This window comes from Quercus robur, chromosome 5 (genome assembly GCF_932294415.1).
Source record: "Quercus robur chromosome 5, dhQueRobu3.1, whole genome shotgun sequence".
Classification (NCBI taxonomy): Eukaryota; Viridiplantae; Streptophyta; class Magnoliopsida; order Fagales; family Fagaceae; genus Quercus; species Quercus robur.
Window position 1 is genome coordinate 66,862,969 of NC_065538.1, and position 23,307 is coordinate 66,886,275.

General features: G+C 35.6%; 1 protein-coding gene and 1 pseudogene across 1 annotated transcript; both read right to left on the minus strand.

The window, feature by feature from the left end:
- Window positions 1-16,033: 16,033 nt before the first annotated feature.
- Window positions 16,034-17,908, minus strand: LOC126726758 (berberine bridge enzyme-like 4; annotated as a pseudogene).
- Window positions 17,909-21,567: 3,659 nt separating this feature from the next.
- On the minus strand, window positions 21,568-22,605 carry LOC126728582 (uncharacterized). The gene has a single exon (XM_050434381.1). The coding sequence runs from the start codon at window positions 22,603-22,605 to the stop codon at window positions 21,568-21,570; it is 1,038 nt and encodes a 345-aa protein (XP_050290338.1).
- Window positions 22,606-23,307: the final 702 nt, after the last annotated feature.

The following is a 23,307-nucleotide window of genomic DNA, read 5'->3' on the forward strand; positions in this document are numbered from 1 at the left end:
ATGTTATGGCAAGGACATATGCAAGGATGGAACCAACACTTGAAGTTAGGAGGGTAGCTCTGCTACTAGTTGCATGTAGTGGCTCCAACCTCCAAACTTTGCCTCATAACCATTAAGGGAATTTTTTGTTTGTTTGTTTGTTTGTGTGTGTGTGTGTGTGTGTGTGTGTGTCTTTTTGCTTGCATGCTGGAGAAGGAAAAAATTATTTTGTTTAAAATTTTTTAGGGTTGTTTTTAGTAAAATAGGTTTTTTTTTTTTTTTTTTTTTTTTAAATGGTAATTTTTTTGGCCTATATACTTTGTTTTAGAATTAGATCTATTAATTTTTTTTATTGCCTTTAAAAGGAGAAAAATGCTAGAGTTACAAACTTTTTTTTTACAAATTGCTGATGTATAACCATTTGTTTATGTGTCGTGACATGTTTGTTAAATTAATTAAAATTAAAAAAAAAAAATTTAAATGTACGTTAATACTTTTATTGTGTGATGTCACTGGTAAATTTGTAATAGCTTAAATTTTGTGAGTATCAGTTCATCACTTGTAATATTTGAAAAAGTCTCTCAGTTGGTATTTATTGGCCTCTTTCCTTCACTTGTTGGAGGTGACTTAACTAGCTTAGTAGCACACATATTTTGTGGATCTTTGTGCTATTCTAGTGATTTAAACAATAGGAAAACTTACTCCAATCTTCCGGCACAAGTTTTAGGAAAATGATCCCATATATAATATATCACCATAACCAGCAATAAGGTTTATATGTAATGCTTTCCTTGGGCACTAATTTTCAAGGGTTAACATTCTTTTTACTCTAAAATTGGGATTTTATTTCTTGGATTCGCTTAGAATAATTTTATTTTATTTTGTAATCTATGTATATTTGAGTTGATTTGTTGAATTTCGCTCTAGTTTTTATAGTTTAAATTTTGTGTTCCTGATTCATGAATAATATAATTTACAGATTGTGAGAATAATAGGAGGTTTTTTTTTTTTTTTTTTTAAATTTTTTATTTATTTTTATTTTCAGAAGTCAAGCTGATTAAGATTTGGAAGATCAATGTTACTAAAGAGCTCAATGCCAAGCATTGCAAGGTTCTAATTTTTCCTTTCTTTACCTTTTGTCCCCTTTTCCCTTTTTTTCATTTGTTTTTTGTTCTCAATTTTTTTGTCTTATTTCCCATTGGGCCCCAAAATTCAATGAAATCCTATGCTAAAAAATTATCTTGGATAGTTAGGGGTTGTTTGGTTTTTTGAAAACAATCACTCATCACTCCTCACTCAATTTTTGTCACTCATTACTTATCACTTAAAGTATCCCAATTTCCTAAACCCACCCGTTTGGCACACTATTTTCAGCTTCTCATCACTCAATTTTTTCTACTTTTTGTGGGACCCATACCTGAGCACCATGTCATAAGCTCTGTTAGCCTACCCGCCTCACCCTCACTCTTTTCATTTCATTTTCTTCCCCTTCAGTCACCATTGCCCTATTACTCTCCCAACACAAACCCAAACCCAGCTAAGATAGAAGACGATGCCAATCTCCTCCGACATGTAGCAATGGTGCCGATCTCCCACCTTCTCAACCCATCATCACCAAGGCTTGATTTTTCATAGACCCCTTAAGTTTTATCGGTGAAATTTGTAAAGATTTTTTGTGGGTATTGTTCTATTTGAAAAGTTTGGTTCTTGATTTTTATTTTTATTTGTTTTATTTTTATGGGTTTGAGACTGACATAGTAGTGTCAATGGTGGAAATGGAGAAGAAAAACATTAATACCCACTCATCACCCATAAGTTTGGTGCCGATTTGTGAGTATATTGGTTTGGTGCTTGTAATCTTTGAATGGGTTTGGTGCTTGTAATCTGTGGGCATATGGGTTTCCTTTGTATGGGTTTGGTGCTTGTAATTTCCTCTTTGATTCATTGATTTTCCAATTCGGTGAAAAGAAAAAAAAATTGCAACCAAACCTAGAAACCAACGTGAAAAGGAAAGAAAAAAAAAATGGCAACCAAACCTAGAAACCAACGTGAAAAAGAAAGAAAAAAGGAAAAAAAAAAGGAAAAAAAAAGAAAAAAAAAAAGAAAAAAAAGAGAGAACCTAAGCCCAGAAATCCAGTGAAAAGGAATGGAAAAAAAAAAATTGCAAGCAAACCCAGAAACCAACATGAAAATGAAAGAAAAGAAGAAGAAGAAGAAAATAGAGAAAGGTGTGTCCCAGACCCAGCGTAAAAGACAAAAAAGAAAAAAATAAAAGAAGATAACGTGTGTTGGAGAGAGCAAAAGGTCTGACTGTGGGTCCCTCAATATGTGTGTATTTACAAAAAAAAAAAAAAAAAAAGGCATTATAACTCTGTTTCCATAACTTGAAAACACCTAAATGTGTTTTCAGTTTTCATAAGTCATCATTTAAAAATCAGAGAATTGAGTGATGAAAACAAAAACTGGAAACAATGCCAAACACACTTCTCAGCCATGAGACCCATATATTTTGAGTTATGGGTGATAAAAATAAAGTTATGGGTGATGGAAACACAAAAGCCAAACAGCCCCTTAATCTTCAAGCTCTTTGGTGGATTCTGATTTGTGAATGGTTATATACTTATATGGTGATAAAAACTTAATTAGTGTGATAAAGAGTTTTAGAGAGAGGATGAGATGGGGGACAAGTCCGAAGTACTGGTGGCTTTATTGAAGGAAGCCATGCATTTGATAATAGATCTGAACATTCCAAAACATTTTCTGCTATTTTGTTTGCGGAAATGTTTCTCGTATTAAAAATTTGGACATTGTGAGTGTAGGAAAAAAAAAACCTATTTGGAGTAGTTTTGTTAATATGAATGTTACTATTATTATTTTTGAATAATATGAATGTTATTTGATAGTGTTTTTCACGTGCAGGTGCATCAAAACTAGCCATTGTAACAGTGTAGTATCTTTGGTAAATCTAGACCCTGGATTCTTGTTTGTTGCTTGATATAATATGGTGCATTACCTTCCTTCCGAAGAATGTATTAATTTGAATTTTTCGATAGACTTACAGGGAAAATTTGGTTGTTGTCTTCGAAGAGAATTAATTTGTGATTAGCGTCTTATGTTTGTATCTAGTTTTAGTTGCCATTGTTATTATTAGCAATTTAGTATCCTATTCATTTTAGAGGCAAGTAATGTTACGTTTATAATATTTTTGTTATAATTTTATAACAAATCTTAAGTGGTAAATTGTTATTATTTTTAATCTAGATTTACTACTGATATTACTTTTTTATCCATCAATAATAGCTTGGTACTTAAGATTTATTATGAAATTATTGTAAAAATGTTGTAAATGTAGAATCACTCTTGAGTAGTGTTTATTGAGCACAAATTGTTTTACATACACTCTTAAAAATAACTGAAATCTTAATTTGATTTTCAAGTTGGAAATCATGAATTCACATTTTAGGGGTATGTCCGTATGTGTAAAACAATGTAAAACGGTTTGTATGAAAAAGTTTAACCTATTGCTATTTTAGATACTCATAAATCTATGATTGGTATTCACTATTTTTCTTTTTTCTTTTTTAGAATGGATTGACCACTTTCCTAAAAAAAGAATGGATTGACCACTAAATTTGATTGGTATTAATGATGCATGAGTTTGGTTGTATGTCAGCACTAGAATTTCCATGCGGATTTTAGCACATTCAGCCTTAAGTATCTTCAAATTCAGCGACAACAATCCATACAGATTGGGATCCAGCGTCATGAAGACTAATATCAATCTACGGCAAAAATGGTAGCATATAATTAGACCGTCAAAATATTACCCCCCTTATTTGATTTCAATTATTTTGTTTCCTTACTAGTCTCTTAGTGGACTTAGGAATTCTAATTTAATTATTTTCTTTCCTAATTTAGCTTTATCATGGTTGCTTTTTACTTTTTTGTTGATAATTTGATAATTACAACGAGAAATGAATTTAAACCTAAGGGATGTCTTGGAACATCAGAAGTTAATAGTTACCAACCAATTGAATTATAAGATTCTTAATTCATAATTGCTTTCCTAGATGGGTTAAAAGTAGCTTACTATATATTAATCAGTTCTCTAAGGGCACAAGTTAAATATTAATAAGGGTTATACTAACGAGTACTCTTAGGACATTGGTTAACAATCCATTTTAACAAAATTTTGACACTACTTATGAGTGGTAATACACACTTTTCAAAAAATAAAATGCATATGTTAATGATTCATTGGCTTCACAAATTTATTTTGGTTATGTTTGTTTTTTGGATATGTGTATACTTTGACTTTATTTTTTGAAAAAAATGTATAAAAATGTACATTATTTTATGAAGTATTAAATGCATCTTAACCACTACCCTTAGAACATTGGTTTGGAAAATATATTTTTTTAATTTTTTAAAAGAAAGGAAAAAATATATATATATTTTTAATAATTTTTTATATTTCCTATTAAAGTGGTATCAAACTTTCTTTTTTTTCTTAGACACATATCAAAACTTTTCGTAAAATAACTAATTTAGTACTCAATCATTAACTTGATCCAATTCTTAAAAGTATATGATAAGTTAGAGTTTTATTGAATAAAAGAAGTGTAACTGTATAAGAGGCTCCGAAAAATAATAATCAATTGAATTATTTCCTTGAATATTATAATAAAACGTTCGGAGTTTTTTTTCCCCTTTAAAAAGTTGTTCATCCGTTGCATCAAAATCATGCACATAAAACTGGTATTAGATCACAACAAATGAAGAGAAAACAAAAAATATAATTCAATTTTTTCTTGCACATCCTCAATATGTCATTTAGATTAGGTTCACACATTTTATTCACAAAAATATATCGGAAAATTTACATGAAACCAGGACGAAACTAGGACTTAAAGTTAGGGGGCAGAAGTATAAACAAAAAAAAATTTTGAAACTCTAAATAAATATTCATTTTATAAACCAACAACAAAGAAAAATACATAAAATTATTGTTTTTAAAGATATTACAATACAATTATTTATGAAAATAAGACATTAAATTTTCCTCAACATTAGTAGTTGGTAATGTTGCACCACTATTATTAGCTTCTAAACCATTAGAAGTTTTTTTTTTTTTTTGAAAAAATCAAATATGATAGTGGACTTTTTCATAATTTACAAATAAAATATAATTTGAAATTATCATATTATTATATAGTCAATAATCTATAATCATTTCACACAATAAACAAATACCATGCACACAAATAGTCAACAAATAACCAACAAATTTTAAAGTGATAAATAATCTCTTTAATTATTTTAAAAAAAAAATCTTTCAAATTTTTTAAAAGACATTAATAGACAACACTACCAAACAAAACTACAAATCTACATCAAAGTGCACAAAATTGTCCAAACATCACCTGACCACCATTTGTTATAATATATATATATATATATATATATATATATATATATAACTTTGTCCTTATTAAAGATTGAAAGAGAAAGATCAAGGAGTCAAGTCAGAGTCTACCTCTCTCTCTGACTCTATTTTTCTGGACTCTTCTTCTATTTTCGGATGTGGTGGAGTCTCTCAGCTCTGCCTCTCTTTCAATTTTCTTCACAACACAGCCAACACATATAATTAAATCTAAGTTAATCAACCAACTAACCAAGCATTAGAGATTTAGATATGAGAGAGGGATAAATTGTTACCAGGTTTGGGGCCTTTGGGCGGTGCTGATTGCTGCGGTGGACTGGTGGCCGGTGGTGTCAGGCATGGTGCACTGTTCTGCCTTTGCTTATGCTACATTGCTGTTTTGCTGCAGTACCGTTGCCCAAGTCCTCAGTTTTGAGGTCTTCACTCTTCTGCCGTAAGCTAGGTTATAGGTTTTTTTTTTTTTTTTTTTGGTAGTGGCTTAGAAATCCCCTGTTTTTTCCCTTTTATTATATGTGTGTCTTGCCTTAAGTTGGCTTAGAAATCCCCTTCTAGTTAGAATCCGCTTTGAGGTTTTTTTTTTTTTTTTTTTTTTTTTTTTTTTTTTTTGCTGTTGTTTAGGCTTAATTTTTGTTGTTAGGGTAATATTATAGCTTTTAAAAATATCAGTAATGTTTTTGAGAGGGACAAAGAGCAATTTTATTGAAACAAATTGCTAAAAGTAATAGATTATACATAGTAAAAAAAATTTTAAAAAAATCTGGGGTGGGGAGGGGGGGGGGGGGGGGGGGGGAGCACTCCCGTCCAACAATAGCTCAGTCCCTGCATGAAAGTATGAAGTATGGTTGAAAGGTCAAAATTTTAGATTTACCAAAAAAATCCATGTTCCAAGAATAATGACATTCTCCTGCAGTAGGAATTTTATTAGAATATTTATCTTCATTTCTTAACATGTTCACATATGTTCATGCATTTCGATGATACCCGTACAGTTTTTGATTGGTTGGATTGTGTGCTCATTTCTTTTTGTAATTTTCCGGCTTTCACATGTTATTGTGACTAACATTCATGTGTTCATCTTGTTAATTTTTGCTTTCTTTTCCCTTATTATGAATAGTGAATGCATATTTCATTTTTATTTCTTTAATTTAATCGTCTGAAGGATGGATAGATTGTTTTACTTTAGTTATCATATTCAAGGAGACAAGGGTCCGTTTGGATACCGCTGAAAACTGAAAACTGAATCTGAAAACTGAAAAATACTGTAGCAAAATAATTTTTAAATGTGTGAATAGTACCGTGGGACCCATTTTTAATGAAAAAGTTGCTGAAAAGTGAAATTTGTGGATCCATAAACAGTACACGATGTGCACTGATTGGCTGAAAAAAGTTTGAAAAGTCAAAATTTGCGGTTACTATTCATTGAACAGTACATGAACAGTAACCGCAAGTCTAAAAAACGCGTGAAAAAAAAAAAAGCTGAAAAACGCAAACGCGCTGGAAATCAGCGCAATCCAAACGCAGCTTAATTCCTCAATCAAAATGGAGACTAATTCTTGGACCTAGCGGAATGAGTGTCTCAAACCTTCCCATGAATGCCTACAATGAGAAATGTAACTCAAACACTCTCAAATGAAATCCCTTATTAAACACGTTGTTTTTTTAGAGCCCACAACTTTTAGTGTTTAAACACTAAAAAATATTGTTTGAACTACTTTACCAAACAGGCCAATAGCCTTTGCGCTATGGCAGAATATTCTAAAACACAAATCAAAGAGTCCTTCCTCACCTCTGAAAATATAAATATCTGTAGTTTTACGAAATTCATAAGAGAGGAAACTCACCATTTTTCTTCATTAAAAGTCCCTCCTTCCACCATACAATAATTACCCATCAATCCATTGAAACTTCTCATGCAAACTTGAGCCCAAAGATCTCCAAAATCCAATTCAACTAAACGATTTCTACATTATAAATAACAACCACAGAATTTCTCATTCTCAAGCCCTGCATTACCCAGTCAAAACTACTATGCCTAAAGGCTAGCTCTTCATCAATCCTTTTTGTTTAAATTGTGATATGAGTGAAGGCATGTTTTCTCTTTGATTTCATGAAAGTGAATTGCATATCTTGCTTAAATATTACATCAAAACAGAATTTTGACATGAGGCTCTAGACAATGATTTTCTTTGAAGTGTATAATCTCATGATCTAAGAAAAGTTATCATCATAAAACCTCAATGTGCATGAACAGATTTGAACTTTAAATTAAGTAAAAGAAAATCATGAGAATCTTGTGTATGATGAGGTAAGCATAGAATCATGAAGTGAAAATCACAATCATCTATTATTATGAATGGAACTTGGATTTTTATGCTTATTTTCCTACGTTTGATTTTTTTTTTTTTTTTTTTTTCAATCATGTGAACTAACACTTTTGTTCATCTAGCGAGAATTTCAAAATTTTCCATTACTTCAACGGGTTATAAAGTTTTAGATGAGTTTATTTCATTTTTCCCTCAAAAAAAGTTTTTTTTTTTTTTTTTTAATTTTTAATTTTTCATGTCACTGATGATGTTATGGCAAGGACTTATGCAAGGATGGAACCTGCACTTGGAGTTTGGGGGGTAGCTCTACTACTAGCTACGTGTAGTGACTTCAACCTTCAACTTTGCCTCATAACCACTGAGGGTTTTTTTTTTTTTTTTTTTTTCCCTCTCTTTTTTGCGTGTGTGTTGTTTTGTTTTGTTTTTTGTTTTTTGTTTTTTTGGGTAAAATAGATTGATTGAGCTTATTTTATTTTTTATTTTTTTAGCTTTACTATTGGTAATTTTTGTTGTTGAGTTAATTTTTTTGGGCTTGTATATTTTATTTAGAATGAGATCTATTAATTTTCTTATGGCCTTTATGTAGACACCACATTTTGCACCCCTTACGACTTGGGCCCCAGTTCCCTAATGATGCTTAAACTCTAAGGCCCAATCAAATATCAAATTTGACTTGAGAAGTGTTAAAATGGAAAATGTAACTTTTAAATAAGCAAAAATCTATTTTTGGAAATAAAATGACCTAAGTGGCCATCGGCCCCCATAAGTGGGCAGCGGCCTGCGTACATGGGCCAAAGCATCCGTACATAGGCACACTCCTGTGTACGCAGCTAGGGTTTTAAAAGCATGAAAAAGGCAAGTTTTTTGCAATAATGGCTGAGGTATGAATCTCACATTGTCTAGGAGTCGTTCCAAACTCCATTTTTTTTCCACTATATAAGACCTTACATGGTATTTTTTTAAAACACATAGAAATCACACGGGAAAAATACAAGATTCACTAAAAAATAGTGAATCAAAAGGGAGTTTTTCACAAAACATCCTCAAGTCAATTTTATTTGATTGAGACCTTTTTTGTCCCCAATCCTTTTAGTTTAACGTTGCTAATCACTTTCTTATTGGTGTGTGAATAGACTTGATTGAGGGGGAATAGTCAAAATCAAGTTTGGAAAGCTTTTGTGTGAGGTATCTAGTCTAAACTTTTCTTTTTCTTTTTCTTTTCTTTTATTTTCTTCCTTTAAATTTCCTTGTTTGCTTTGTTTGTTTGTTATAGTATTTTTTAATATGATTTTCTAGATTAGGTTTAAGTTTTTGTATGCTTAAAATGCATGTTAGGTTGTTACAATTTCTGTTTTAAAAATTATGCTTTGTTTCTATGTTGTTAGGTTTTCTGGGCAAGACTTGTGTACGCATAATCTTGCTTGCTTGCACATGCAGGCTTGATTATACGTATGCAGGCCTATTCTTGTGTGCGTGAGTTGCTGCCCAGAAATCCTAATTTTTTATTTATGTTGTTTTGCTTCTGCTTTCACATGTTGTTCTATTTAGTTTCTTTTCTGTGTTTTTACGCTTCCAAAGTCTCTGTTTCACATATTGGTTTGTTTATTTGCTATCATATGTTTAGATTAGGGTTTCTTAGTTTTAATGCCATGCCATTCATTCACATGTCCATGCATTAATGTCATAGGTGCTGTGTTGCTGAAAGGTAAGTGAAGGTAAGTCATGCATTAATATGAACATTCCTTTGGCGATGTATGCCGCTTGAATGTTTGTTTTATGCCCAATTGTATGCTTTATATGATTTTATAATTGTCATGATACCTTGCTGACATGTTTAGGTTGTTGCTTTGTTATAAGATGTATGATAGGGTTTCACATGCTAGGATTTCTTATATGCATTTGGGTTTGGCTCTCTTTTTTCTAAAGGTAGATATGTATGTGTTTAGGGATGAATGATGGCATGATTGTATGCTTAGATGTATACTAGTGTGTGTGTGAGTATAGATAAAGTTTTGAACATATTTTTAATGAGGTTAAGACATAAAACATAATGATGGGAGGTCAACCTTAGGGTTAAGCGATCTTGGGTGCCTAACACCTTCCCAAGAATGTATCTAAACTCCAATTCTTATCTTTGGTAGTAAGATTAAAAGGTAATTTCTCGAGAGGACACTATGTATATGATTCCAATACCATTGCAAAAACTAGATGACGACTCCCAAACCCCTTGTGTCCACACTTTAAAAGGAGGAAAATGATATACTTACAATTTTTTTTACAAATTGTTGATGTGATGAGTAGTTATTGGTAAGTAAAAAAGTGATGTAAATGATGTCCCAGATGCAAACCAATAAAAATTTATTACCTCAATAGTTTGTAAAAATATTGTAAAAAAGTTTGTAACTGTAGAACAATAATATTGTTAGAGGGGGACAAAGTGTAATTTTATAGAACAATATTGCTAAATTAGTATACAAATTGTAATTTTATAGAATAAAATTATTAAAATTAGTATTGAAAACAAAATTGGGGAGTGGGGGGAGGGGAGGGGGAAGGGCGTGAATTGCCCCCAAGTCTATATCTACCTCCGTCCCTGGACCTATGACTTTAGGTTTGCTTTCCTTGATGATAAGATTCCTCATTAGCCCTTGACTACAAGGACATTGATCTTTGGATTGGGCAAGCTGATTGACTAATACCTCCTTATATCTCATCACTCAGTCTCCAAACTTAGATTAAAGGAATTAATTAGGGTTTATATGGTGCACTTTTCTTTTGTCCTTTGTAATTGAAAACCAAAGTAATGTAACATGTTAGGAAAACAAGAAAAGTTCACAACAATTTTCACAACATTACCAAACTTTTTTTTACAAATTGCTGATGTAGTCAGTGGTTATTGGTAAGTAAAAATGTGATATAAGTGGTAGGCCTAAATGCGAACTAATAAAAATTTGCTACCTCAACAGTTTATAAAGATGTTGTAGAAAAGTTTGTTAGTATTACTTTTAAAAGAATCGATGATATTGTTTAGGAGGAGATAAAGTGTAATTTTATATAACAAAATTACTAAAATTAATATCTATTAGTTTAGGTTTCCTTTCCTTGATGATAAGATCCCTCATTAGCCATTGACTACAAGAAGATTGATCTTTGGATTGGGCAAGTTGATTGACTAATATTTCCCTATATCTTATTCCTTAGTCTCCAAACTTAGATTAAAGGAATTAATTAGGGTTTACATGGTGCACTTTTCTTTTGTCCTTTGTAATTGAAAACCAAAGTAATGTAATGTGTTTATCTCAAAAAAAGAAAAAGAAAAAGTAATGTAACATGTTAGGAACACAAGAACAGTTAACAATAATTTTCACCACATTCCCAAATTAGTATTAAAAATATTTTAATTGCACATTGTGGTAGGCTCATGTGTGAGGTGGTATGCTAATTTAGAAATATTGTGAAATTGTTTTGAACTTTTGTTATGCCACAAACTTTATTGCTTTTTCTTTAGTTTGTAACTAGGAAAAAGAGTATGTAATATATATATACCAGTCGCTAACCCGTGTGATGCACAAGAATAACTACATGATGATTTAAGGGGAAAAAAAGTCATAACTCTTTATATTGGATATATTAAAGGTGTCTATTGAATGAAAATGTACCTATTAACCGAAAAGTTGCCTATTGAATAAAAATGTGTCTATTGAACAAAAATGAGCATATTGAATGAAAATGTGCATATTGAAGAGTCATAATCATTTCGGTATGAATAGTTGTTCATATTCATTTGGTAACTTCTTCTCATTCATCTTTCTTAGAAACACAAGAAACCTGTGGGTTTTCTCCAAAATTACTATTTATAGAACTCAATAAACTTGTTTGTGTCATGGGGAAAATTTTTTGCCCATACACTATTGCACATAAAAAGCTAAAAAATATAATTGGACTAAGAACCAGTTATATATAAAACTATAAATTTATATGGCATGAAAATCTCATTGAAACTCAAAATGAATTTCAACTAATACATAAAATATTTTTATTACAATAGTCAACGATGAAGAAAAAAGAAGAATAAATTGTGAAGTGCAAATATGCCATAACACATTAAATGCCACATGTTTGGTTTTAATTACCATTATACTTTGATTTTACCACCAAAGTCTGGCCATTCCAAGCATGGTAGTACAATCTTATACAAATTAGAACACAAGTAATAAACCTGCCAACAAAACAGAATAGTTAATAGGGTATATATTAATATTGAAGACAACATTTCAACCAATAACAATACACAATATCATTCGTGAGTTCCAATTAGTTCAACTAGTAAAGTCTCTGATAGTTGTATAAGAGATCTGGGATTCAATTCCCGCCTACACCAAAAACTAATTGGTGTCTTGGTCTGATGATAAAAAGCTATCATCAGAAATGGACGCCATAGGTTGAAACTCTCTCAAAAAAAAAAAAAAAAAAATACACAATACCATTCCTAGAGGAGAATATTATCATAAAGCAATGCAGAATTCAATTTTTTACAATGGCCAACAATTAATGTATCAATATAAAGAGGTATCTACTTCTTGATTATAGTGTTGAAGTCGTGGCCATTTCATAAATTATAATACAACCTCGCTCTATATTATGGCCATAAGAAAATATTAAAACAACCTGTAATATTGCTTTAAACCAAATCTCCATTGCAACTATCTGATTCAAACCCAAATGTTAAAATTCAAATGGAGATGAAGAATTACAAAACAATAACTTCAATAACCAAATATGCTTAAACAAATAATCAAAGCCATTAAGCCAAAAAAAAATGCGAATTTAAACTCATTTTACAAAGTCAAGCGGTGACGATTTGTTTAATCCATCAAATAAAAGGACACAATTTTTCGGTGTTTTAAAATGTAAGCGTGTCACAAATTTATATAGTCACGTGGCGCGATAAAGAATGACCAACAAAAAGTCAAACATTTCGACTATTTTAAATATATATATATATATATATATATATATGATTTTGCCAAAGAACATGTACATGTCTTGATCTAGAGGATAAATATCGTTAATTGAGCCTTTTGCATGAGACTCACTATATATAGGGACACCAAAAAATTTCTATCCACTCGAATTGCAGTTTATATAGCAGTTTTTTTTTTTTTTTTTTTTTTTTTTTTTTTTTTTTTTGGAGAAACACAGTTCATATAGCAATTGATGGCGAAGAAAACAATGATAAAACCTTTGAAGCGTCAAGAGAAAAATCTAAAGATCCCTTTTACGGGTATGAACATAAAGCAGAAATGGACTTTGATGCTGCACCAATATATGAAAAGTGCCTTAAGGAGGATTCAAAAGTGATCATGGGTAGTTAATTATAGAAGGCAAGGAAAAGCCCTTAACCTATAATGTCTACAATGAAAGTCCGTGGTTAATGTTGTCTTAGAAGTTATTTTCTTAACCCTATGAATTGGGCTCCACTGATATCATTAGTGCTGATCAGTTTCTCTTACTACCTAATTAACTGTTCACCATTCCCTTCATCTATATAAATTCTAAAAGTTGAAACATAATTTTTATTGTTGTTATGCGCTTGTTGACGATCCTATTGAGCCACATTAGCATATTAGTTTGGTCCATTTCATCCATTGATCTATAACAGTCCACTTTAGTTTAGTTCAGTCAATGACAGTCCACTTTGGTGCATTTGGTCCATTCAGTTCAGTTCAGTCCACTTTGGCTCATTTAGTCCTTTTGGTCCCATTTGGTCCACTTCGGTCAGGTTCAGTCCATTTGGCCCACTTCGGTGAAAGTTGGAATGTTTTACAACGGGATTATGGATTCCTCATCTGCGTAACAACACAATTGGCCAACGTTTCCACATTAATCCAACTCACTAGTAATTCAGTCATTTTCTTGTCTATTGCTTTCTTTTTTGTCTCTTCATCTCCCGAAAATTAAAACCCATTGATTGAATTTAACTATGAATTAACCATCCTCACATTTAACTCAATATTACTACTATATTTTTCCTTTTCTCATCTCAAGTGCAGTTAGCTCTTCCATCTTGAAAGTTTTATTCTTTCAATCATCAATTTTCTGAGTCAAACTTGCAATGGCTGAGAGGAACACGTGAACTAAACTGATTTGAACATCATCAACATGATCAAAGGTGGCATGTGCCAAAGGTCCATCAAAGGTTTTGAGGTTTCATCTAAAAGAGGTCAATCCATATAAATTTTTGGTTCAATGCATATTTTTCTTACAGAAGAAGGTGATTACACACTCTCTCTCTAATTTTTTTTTTTTCTTTTGGTGAATTTATAATTCTTCCTTGCATCTCTATTTTGGGTTAATCAATTTTTGTTTGAGCTCTATTCCACACAAAAATATGATTACTCTCTCTCTCTATATGTGTGTGTGTGTTTAGTGGATATTTAATTCAATCTTGCATCTCTACTTTAAGTTAATGAATTTTTGTGCTGAGCTGTATTTTAAGCTGATCTAATTTAGTTGTGTTTTTATGTTGCTATTTTTTGTTTTTTTTTTGTTTTTTGTTTTTGTTTTTTGTTTTTTGTTTTACTATTATATGTACTCCTATTTGGTTATAAAGATAGTATATAATGATATAATGTTATTCTATTACATAACATGACTTGAATAATTTCGTGTTTACAACTATAACTTTTAGTTTGAATATTCTTTTTATCATCTTTTATTTTATAAATTTGCTATTCTCTCTTATATTTTATTTTGAAAAGGTGATTATGCTCTCTCTCTCTCTCTCTCTCTCTCTCTCTCTCTCCATTTTTTCATTCTTTCTTGCAACTCTACTTTGGTTGAAGATTTTTTATATTTTTAATATCTCTACTTTTTGTTGATATGTTTCAGTGTTGAGTTTTTTTGAGCTGCCCATCAAAAGTCCTTTCTCTTTCTCTTATAGTTTTAGTTTGATTTTTGATTGAGTTAATCCATATATATATATATATATATATATATGGATTTCACTTGACAAGTATAAGTGCCTATGAGGTGTGGGGGGGATAAGGGCTGGAGTTCAAGTATTTAGGAGAGAATTTCACACACATATACACTTAGATTAGGATAGAGTAGAATTTCTATCTTTTAAGGAACCTCGCTCCTCAGACTCCTCGGGTGGTCGGCTTCCTCGGTTTCAATGTTTGGTCTCTTATCGCCATATTGAATTAGAACCATTAGGAGGATGAGATTCCCTCTTCCTCGAGTTGGGCCCACTTGGCGCTATTTTGTGTTCGGATCCTACCCCTCCCACAATATATATATATATATATATATACACAATAACATCAATTACTAAATCTAAAAGCAAAGTACTAAAAGTAATAAATGGAAGATACTATAATATAATGAGGAGGTGGAGAATAGATAGTGTACATCTCCAAAGTAAAAACCACTACAAGACCACCGCACACTCTTGGTACGATGGTCACTCAACAAGTATAAGTACTTATAGGGTATGGGGGGTATGAGCCGGGGTTCAAGTCTTCAAAAAAAGTTTCAAACATATATACACTTAGATTAAGACAGAGTAGAATTTCTAGGGGTGTAATCAGTTTGGGTCAGTTGGTGTTGAACGCAATTTTTGCACCGAACCGAAAATTTCAGTTTTAATTTTTGAGCACCGAAACAAACTTGTAAGGAAGGGATGCCGAACCGACCAATTACATTTGGTTTCGATTCCATTCGGTCGTGTTTCAGTATTTGGAATGTAGAAACAAAAGCAATAAAAAATAAAAAATAAAAAGAATTCTCAACACAAAATATAGAGAAACACAGAACCTGTTTTCAACTCAAAATACAAAGCAACACATTAAAAACCATAAAACAAAAACTAAGATTAGCAGCTACAAAGATATATATATATATATATATATCGGTCGGTTCGGTCGGTTTCAAGATGAAAAAGTCTAGCATCGAAACCGAAATCGAAATATTTCAGTTTCAAGAAATTCAGACCGAAAAATTGAACTTGATTTGGCCGGGTTTTTTTTTTTTTCAGATTATCGGTTTTTTGCACACCCCTAATAATTTCTATCTTGTAAAAAAAAAAAAAAAAAAAAACCTCTACAAGTAATGTACTCTAAATAAAACAATCCATTTTATAAGGAGTTTATGGTTTCGTCCACCCCTTTCAACAGATGATCATATATATATATATATATATATATATATATTCTCATCTATTAGATTTAAGGAATACTTTCATGCGAAACTTAAATAAGCATCGTTATATAATATAAACGCACAATCTAGAACTCATCACACACCTATAAAATACATACCTGTACAATGAAAGGTATCATAGATTATAATAGAAGCAATTGTTCACTTATACTATGGAAACTATAATTACTTAGCACCGGGGTGTTTTACAGATAATGAGTAACGGTGCGATGTGCGAATTCGAGTAGTCCATTATTCATCATATGACCAGTGGAAAATAAAAACTAAGAGTTCTCTTATTGTTTCATCAATGAGAGAGAGAGAGAGAGATTCAATTATTTTTCTTTTTCTTTCATCTAGACATATGGTGGAAGAGGTGGAATACTTTGCTCGTTGTTGAAGAAATTATCAGGATCAATCGTGGTCTTCACACGTACCAATCTGTCAAAATTTTCCTTGAAATACTTAGCCCCATAAACTTTAGCACTACTAAGACTTTCATTACTATTTGGACTTGCACGACCAATATCGAGATCCCTGTAGTTAAGAAGAGCTTCCCTTGGGTCCTTCGACACGTACGCGGTCATGGTATTGTGCAATCTTCTTGTCAAGTTTACATAATGGTTGGTAGCCTCAGTCCCTTCTTCCAACCAGAACATATAGTAGAATATTTCAAATATGTTTCCAGCCCTATGGGGGAATGGAGTTTCTGACTCTAAAATCTCACTCATTCTTCCCCCATAAGGGTTCCATTGCATAAATCCTCTAATCCCTATTTCAATCATCACCTTCCATATGGATTCTAAACCAGCCTTTGGTATAGGCTTTTTCACATAGTCAGACTTGGCTTTAAAGAAGACATCAGCCTTTGATGCCCTTTTGAGTAGAGCATCTATGGAAGTTCCATTAGGGAAGACTGCCAGAATATGGTGGATTCTATCCAACTCATTTCAATGCAATCAGTTTGCAACAAACCCAATTCAGGAAATCTCTCATTCATCAGTGGGATAAGACTGTTACTCTGTCCCAAAAAGTGACCAACAAAAGAAACTTCGACCGTCTTCATGCCCTTATGACCTCTATTTACTACTTGTGGCCAAGCCCTTATGAAGATATCTTTAGGTAGTTTATGAGCAACCTGTTGCCAACGATAAACAACATCAGTTGCATTGTTCTCTAAGGTCCATTTCTTATTGAATACAGTAACTTTGGCTGGAACGGGAACCAACTTGATCTTCCACGAAAGAATGACTCCGAAACTTGCTCCACCACCTCCTCTAATGGCCCAAAATACATCTTCTCCCATGGACTCTCTGTTAAGAATTGTACCATTAACAATCACTAACTGTGCATCAATGATGTTATCCACAGAAAGGCCATATTTTCGCATCAGGTTCCCATACCCACCACCAGAAAAGTGTCCACCAGTGCCAAGACCAACACACACGCCTGCCGGGAAGGCATGGACATTGCTTTTCTCGGCGATTCTATAGTAAAGCTCACCTATATTAGCACCAGCTTGAACCCATGCAGTTCTTTTTGCTATATCAATGTCTATAGAACGGAGATTGAACATGTCAAGGACAATAAATGGAACTTCTGATACGTATGAAAGGCCCTCGAAATCGTGGCCACCGCTTCGGATTCTAACTTGAAAGCCACATTGTCTAGCACAAATTAGAGTGGATTGTATGTGGGATTCATGTTTGGCAGAGACAATAAAGAAAGGTTTTGGGGTTAAAGATGTCGAAAACCTGCGGTTTCTTATATAAGAGTGTAAAACTGAGAGAAAGGAGGAATTATTGGGGGTGTAGAAAACATCTGATATTGGGTATAAAGGTGAAGAATGGCTAGAAAGGCACGGGAAAAAGTTGTGAAAAATTGGGTTTGGGTTTGCACATGATAATGAGAGCACAAGGATCGCTAAAACTGGGAGTAAGAGAGGGCTTGTGGCTTTCATTTTGTATGGTTCGGAATATGAAGATTCTCTGTCCCGGGATGTATTTATAGCAGCGTTGTCAAAACATTTTCATAGATGTATATATAGCATTGGTCAACGCACATCAGCTAGTTGGTGAAGAGGTATCCTCCCTCATACCCCAAGGGTGAACTTGAAGACCCCAATATATATATATATATATATATATATATTTTTTTTTTGAGAGAAGTTAAGAAATTGTATTGAGAAAGTGGAAACTGTAAATACAAGTGAAGGCCAAGTCACATCAACTCGGGTTGAGGGACCAACGACAGCACATCTAGATTACTGTGATGAACTCAAGAAAGTAATTGAAAGACATAGCAGAACAAAAAATAGAGCAGGCTAAAAGGCTATTCCTCAAGGCAGTCCTTGTGTCTCTATAACACGCTGGGACTCTGTTAGAAAAAGACTTGCTCCCTCATGATTCATGAATAACCCATAGGTGGGTCTGAGTAGCTCAAAGACCCAAAAAATTAAGGCATCGTATAGTAGGTTTGTTGTTGTTGTTTTTTTTTTTTTTTTATTGGAAATACTCATACCTCTTAAATTGAACTTTGAAATAAAAATACATCTTTTGCACACGCATGTGCCACTTGACTGGGACACTCCTCCAGCCAAACTGCCAGGCTCTCAACCCTTTGAGCCTGTTGAGCTAACAAATGGGCAGGGGCATTCCCCTGCCTTTTAGTATGAAGGAAATCAAAAGTCTTGAAACCTTGAGCTTTCTGAAGCACCCCTTGAATAATGTTCTGCACCGACAACGCTGCCTCACCCGTGCCATGAACAGCATTAATCAACACCTGCGAGTCAGCTTCAAACACCACGTCCCTAAGCCCCACCTCCTCAGCAAAAACCACCCCCATCTCTAGGGCCTTTGCTTCCGTTTCTAGCACACCGAGTGGCAAGTCCAGCCTCCTGCACATGGCTGCTACCACGATACCGTCACCGTCGCGCACGATCACCCCCACGCCGGATTGATTAGATTTTGCAAATAACGCCCCATCCACATTAACTTTAAAGTAACCCGGCGGAGGAGGCCTCCAGATCGTTGTGTCTTGGGTGCACGAACTCGACTGGCACGGCACCACATTGGCCGCATGGAAATCATCCACCAATCGCAGAGCGTTTCTCACGATGACTTGCCCTGGACGTTTCGCTCCTCCATGCCGAACCTCGTTTCGGCTTTTCCAGATGCCCCAACAAATGGCAACCCACCTCTCCAGCTTCTCTTGCTGAGTATCCCAGTAGTTCCGTAGCCTACTGAAGGTATCCAAGAAGCCCCACGACTCTTGGATGTTGAAAGGCAAAGAGAGCTTGCAGGAATTCCAGACCTCTGTACTATGGTTACAAAAACAGAGCATGTGCAAGGTTGTTTCAACATGACTCCCACAAGCTTCGCACGTGTCGTCGGCTGTGATCTTTCTTTTAAAAAGGGATTCTTTAGTGGCCAGGATGCCGTTACAGGCCTTCCAAGTAAAATGTTTGAGTCTATTTGGCAAGTTCATCCTCCACACCCCTTTCCAAGCACCGTGCAATTTTGTCGGGTCCGAGCAACTGGCCTTCCCATCCTCTGCCTCAATTTCCCTAGCAAGCCTATAAGCACTCTTCACAGAAAATCTGCCTTTCTTATCTTCTGCCCAAACCATTCTGTCAGCCGCAGCCGAAACACTGAGGGGGGTGCTTAGAATTGCCTCTACGTCCTGGGGTAAGAAGAGCCGCTTTACTAGCTCTATGTCCCACTCCATGCTCCCCTCCCTCAGAAGTTCACACACCATTCTAATTTGGTTCCCAGGCCGTTCCGGAGAGACCACCTTATAAGTGCTCCTGGTAGAGAGCCACTGGTCTTGCCACACCCGTATGTGACGTCAGTCTCCCACCTGCCACCTTAAGCCCCTTTTAACCAGATGTTGTGCAGCCAAGATACTCCTCCAGGCGTAGGAAGCATTCTTGCCAACCCCTGCCTCCACAAAGTTTCCGTTTGGAAAATATTTCGTCTTGTAGACCCAGGAGAATAGGGAAGTAGAATTTGTCTGGAGTCTCCAACCCTGTTTAGCTAAAAGAGCCAGGTTGAAGGACTTCAAATCTCTAAAACCCAGCCCCCCTTCTTCCTTTGGTCTACACATTCTATCCCAGCTCATCCACGCCACCTTCTTTTCGTTTTTCACTTGTCCCCACCAGAATTGTCTCACCATTCCGGTCATCTCTTCACACAGTCCGTTGGGGAGCTTAAAGCAGCTCATGGTATAGGATGGGACTGCCTGAGCGACTGCCTTTATCAAAACCTCCTTCCCCGCGTTTGACAGCAACTTTTCTTTCCAACCCGTAAGCTTGGACGCCAATTTTTGTTTCAGCTGTGCAAAAGTGTTTCTCTTAGACCTACTGATCAAAGACGGAAGGCCAAGATAGGATTCATGAGGTTTGATGACTTGAGCACCGAACTTGGTCTTAATAAGCTCCTGTGTACTAGTAGGGGTATTGCGACTAAAGAAGAGGGCCGACTTGCTTCTATTTAATTGCTGCCCCGAGGAAGACTCATAAACTTGCAGAATTCTCTGCACTTCAACCCCTTCCTTCTCAGATGCTTTGCAGAAAATCAAACAATCATCCGCAAAGAGAAGGTGTGAAATTCTTGGCCCCCTAACCGATGCAGCCACACCATTTAAATCCTTCCTCAACGACGCCTTATGCAAAAGAGCTGACAAACCTTCAGCACACAAAAGGAAGAGAAAAGGGGAAAGAGGGTCCCCTTGTCTAAGGCCACGGGTGGGAGTAATAGAGCCGCAAGGTTGGCCGTTAAGTCTAACCGCATATGTGACCGAGGACACACACGCCATTACAATACCAATCCACCGCTCATGAAACCCAAGTTTCACCATAATTTTTTCCAAACACCCCCACTCCACCCGGTCGTAAGCCTTGCTCATATCTAACTTCAAAGCCATTTCCCCAACCCTACCCTTCCTCTTTCTGTGAATATGATTCATTAATTCATGAGCCACAAGGATATTATCAGTGATGAGCCTATCCGCTACAAATGCACTTTGGTTTTCACAAACAATATCCTTTAACACAACCCTCATTCTGTTCGCTACAACTTTGGAAGCAAGTTTATAAGCTACATTACATAAACTTATAGGTCGGTAATCAGTAACTCTAGAGGGGTTTTTTGTTTTGGGGATGAGTACAATGTGGGTTTCATGAAACTTAGGGGGAGCAACACCATGATTAAGAAAGTCAACAACAGTTTTAATAACAACGGAATTTACAGTAGGCCAAAAGTGTTGAAAAAATAATGGAGGCATACCATCAGGACCTGGCGCCTTCTGCGGGTGCATCTACTTGAGGGCTTTCTCCACCTCGGCACTCCTAAAATCTTGCAACAAGACTTCATTCATACTGTTAGTTACTTTCGGTTGAACTGCATCAAGCAATTCTTCACTAACTATTGGGTTTGAAGAGGTGAAGAGTTCTTGGAAATAATCAACAAACATGTTACCCATGGTATCTTCCTCCTCCTGCCACTGCCCATTCGAATCCAGAAGCCGAGTAATGGTGTTCCGTTGCTGTCTTTTTGATGCTTTCTCATGGAAGAAGGCCGTATTTCTATCCCCTGACTTCAGCCAGCAGTTTCTTGACCGCTACTTCCACATCACTTCCTCAGCCGAGAGCATCCTGATCAGCTCCCCTTTTGTTTCATTAATTTCCTCCATGTTTGCCACACCCCCTGGCAAGCATTCCAGCCATTGAAGCTTCTTGGAGAGCGAGGCAATTTTCCGTCCAACATGGCCAAAGTTAGTTTTGTTCCAGCTTTGCAAAGCTGACCTGCATTCATCCATGCACAGCCTGAACTGATTTTGCAACCCTAGCATTTGACCTCTCTCCCAAGCCTCTTTCACTACTTCTGCACAATCATCCTTCTTTATCCACATTGCCTCGAACCTGAATAAACGCTGCCTTTTGCTTCTACTTTTAGGAGGGAGGGTTTTGAGAATCAGTATGTTATGGTCTGAAGAGCAAGTGGCTCTGTTGTATAGTCTTACTCCCGGAAACAAACCAGCCCAGTTTGTGGAGACCAAGGCCCGATCAAGTCTCTCACGGACCCAACCCCGAGCCCTTAACCGCCTACTCCAAGTGAATTCTGGGCCTACGCAGCCCATGTCCCTAAGTTTGCTTCTGTTTATCGCTGATCGGAATGCACTCATCTGCCATTCGGGTCTCTCACCCCCTCCTGTCTTTTCTCCCCTGTGACATATCTCGTTGAAGTCTCCCATACAAACCCAAGGGAGATCACACCTTGTGCTCAAACTTACCAAAAGCGACCATGATTCCTCTCTTTTGTGCGTTTCCGGATTGCCATAGAACCCGGTGAACCTCCATTTCATTTTCCCAGCGTCCTCCGTGACAATCACGTCTATGTGTCTCGGGGAAAAGGTTTGCACATCCACTAGTAACGACTCCTTCCATAACAGGGCCAAACCCCCACTCCTGCGAACACTAGGGACGACCAAGCCTTGGCTTCTTTCCAGTTTCCGTTTTATCTCCACCATTTCCTCCACGTTAAACTTGGTTTCCATAAGGAACACCAAGGTGGGATCTTCCTCCAAAACCAATTTTTGGAGCGTGCCAACTGTCCGAGGGTTCCCAAGCCCTCGACAGTTCCAACATATAGCACTCATGGCTCCCGGCGGGGCTGCACCGCAGCCGCCACCGATCCCATTTGTTTTGCCAACAATTTGCCAAAAGCCGAAACTTCCTCCTCTAACTTTGGTTTCTTCCCCACCCCAGCATTCTCCATTATATCTTCTAGGGGGGTACGTGACTTACGTTTTGGTCCCAACTCTACCTCCTCTGTATCCAATCGAGTTATCTCCCTCAAGTCATTTGCCTTCTGTAGCTTGGACGTGTTCTTCCCCATATTTTCCTTACCGGGCTTACATGCAAGTTTTTGAGATTTTTTCCGGATTGGGCCCTTGGTATTTCTAGTTATCCCATCCTCCTTTACAACTGGTAGCTTCGGCCCACCAAGGAAACCTTGTTTTCCATTCTCTTGGTCCAACAAAACATTAATTCCAGCCGGCCCAAGCAAATCTTTTGAAAAGCCCATTTCCTCCTGCGGCCCGCTTGAAAGAGGCCCAATTCCTATGTCATGTACTGGCCCATCATTCCTCACCTCTTCCTCTCGGTTAGCTGGCATCATCTTCTCCGACTCCAAGATCCGTACCTTTGGAGCCATTTGCATTTTACCTTCCCTGTCAGCTTTACCGAAAATCTCGGCATCAATCTCCCTTAATTGCTCCTCGAAAACTGATTTTTCCATTTCCTTGGTCAGCTTTTTCTTGAATTTTTCATTTTGCAGTATCAGGCTTTCCACGTCATCC

Bases quoted from the DNA above. Each gene is read 5' to 3' on its own strand.
- LOC126728582 (XM_050434381.1), bottom strand. From the start codon at position 22,605: ATGAGTGCTATATGTTGGAACTGTCGAGGGCTTGGGAACCCTCGGACA.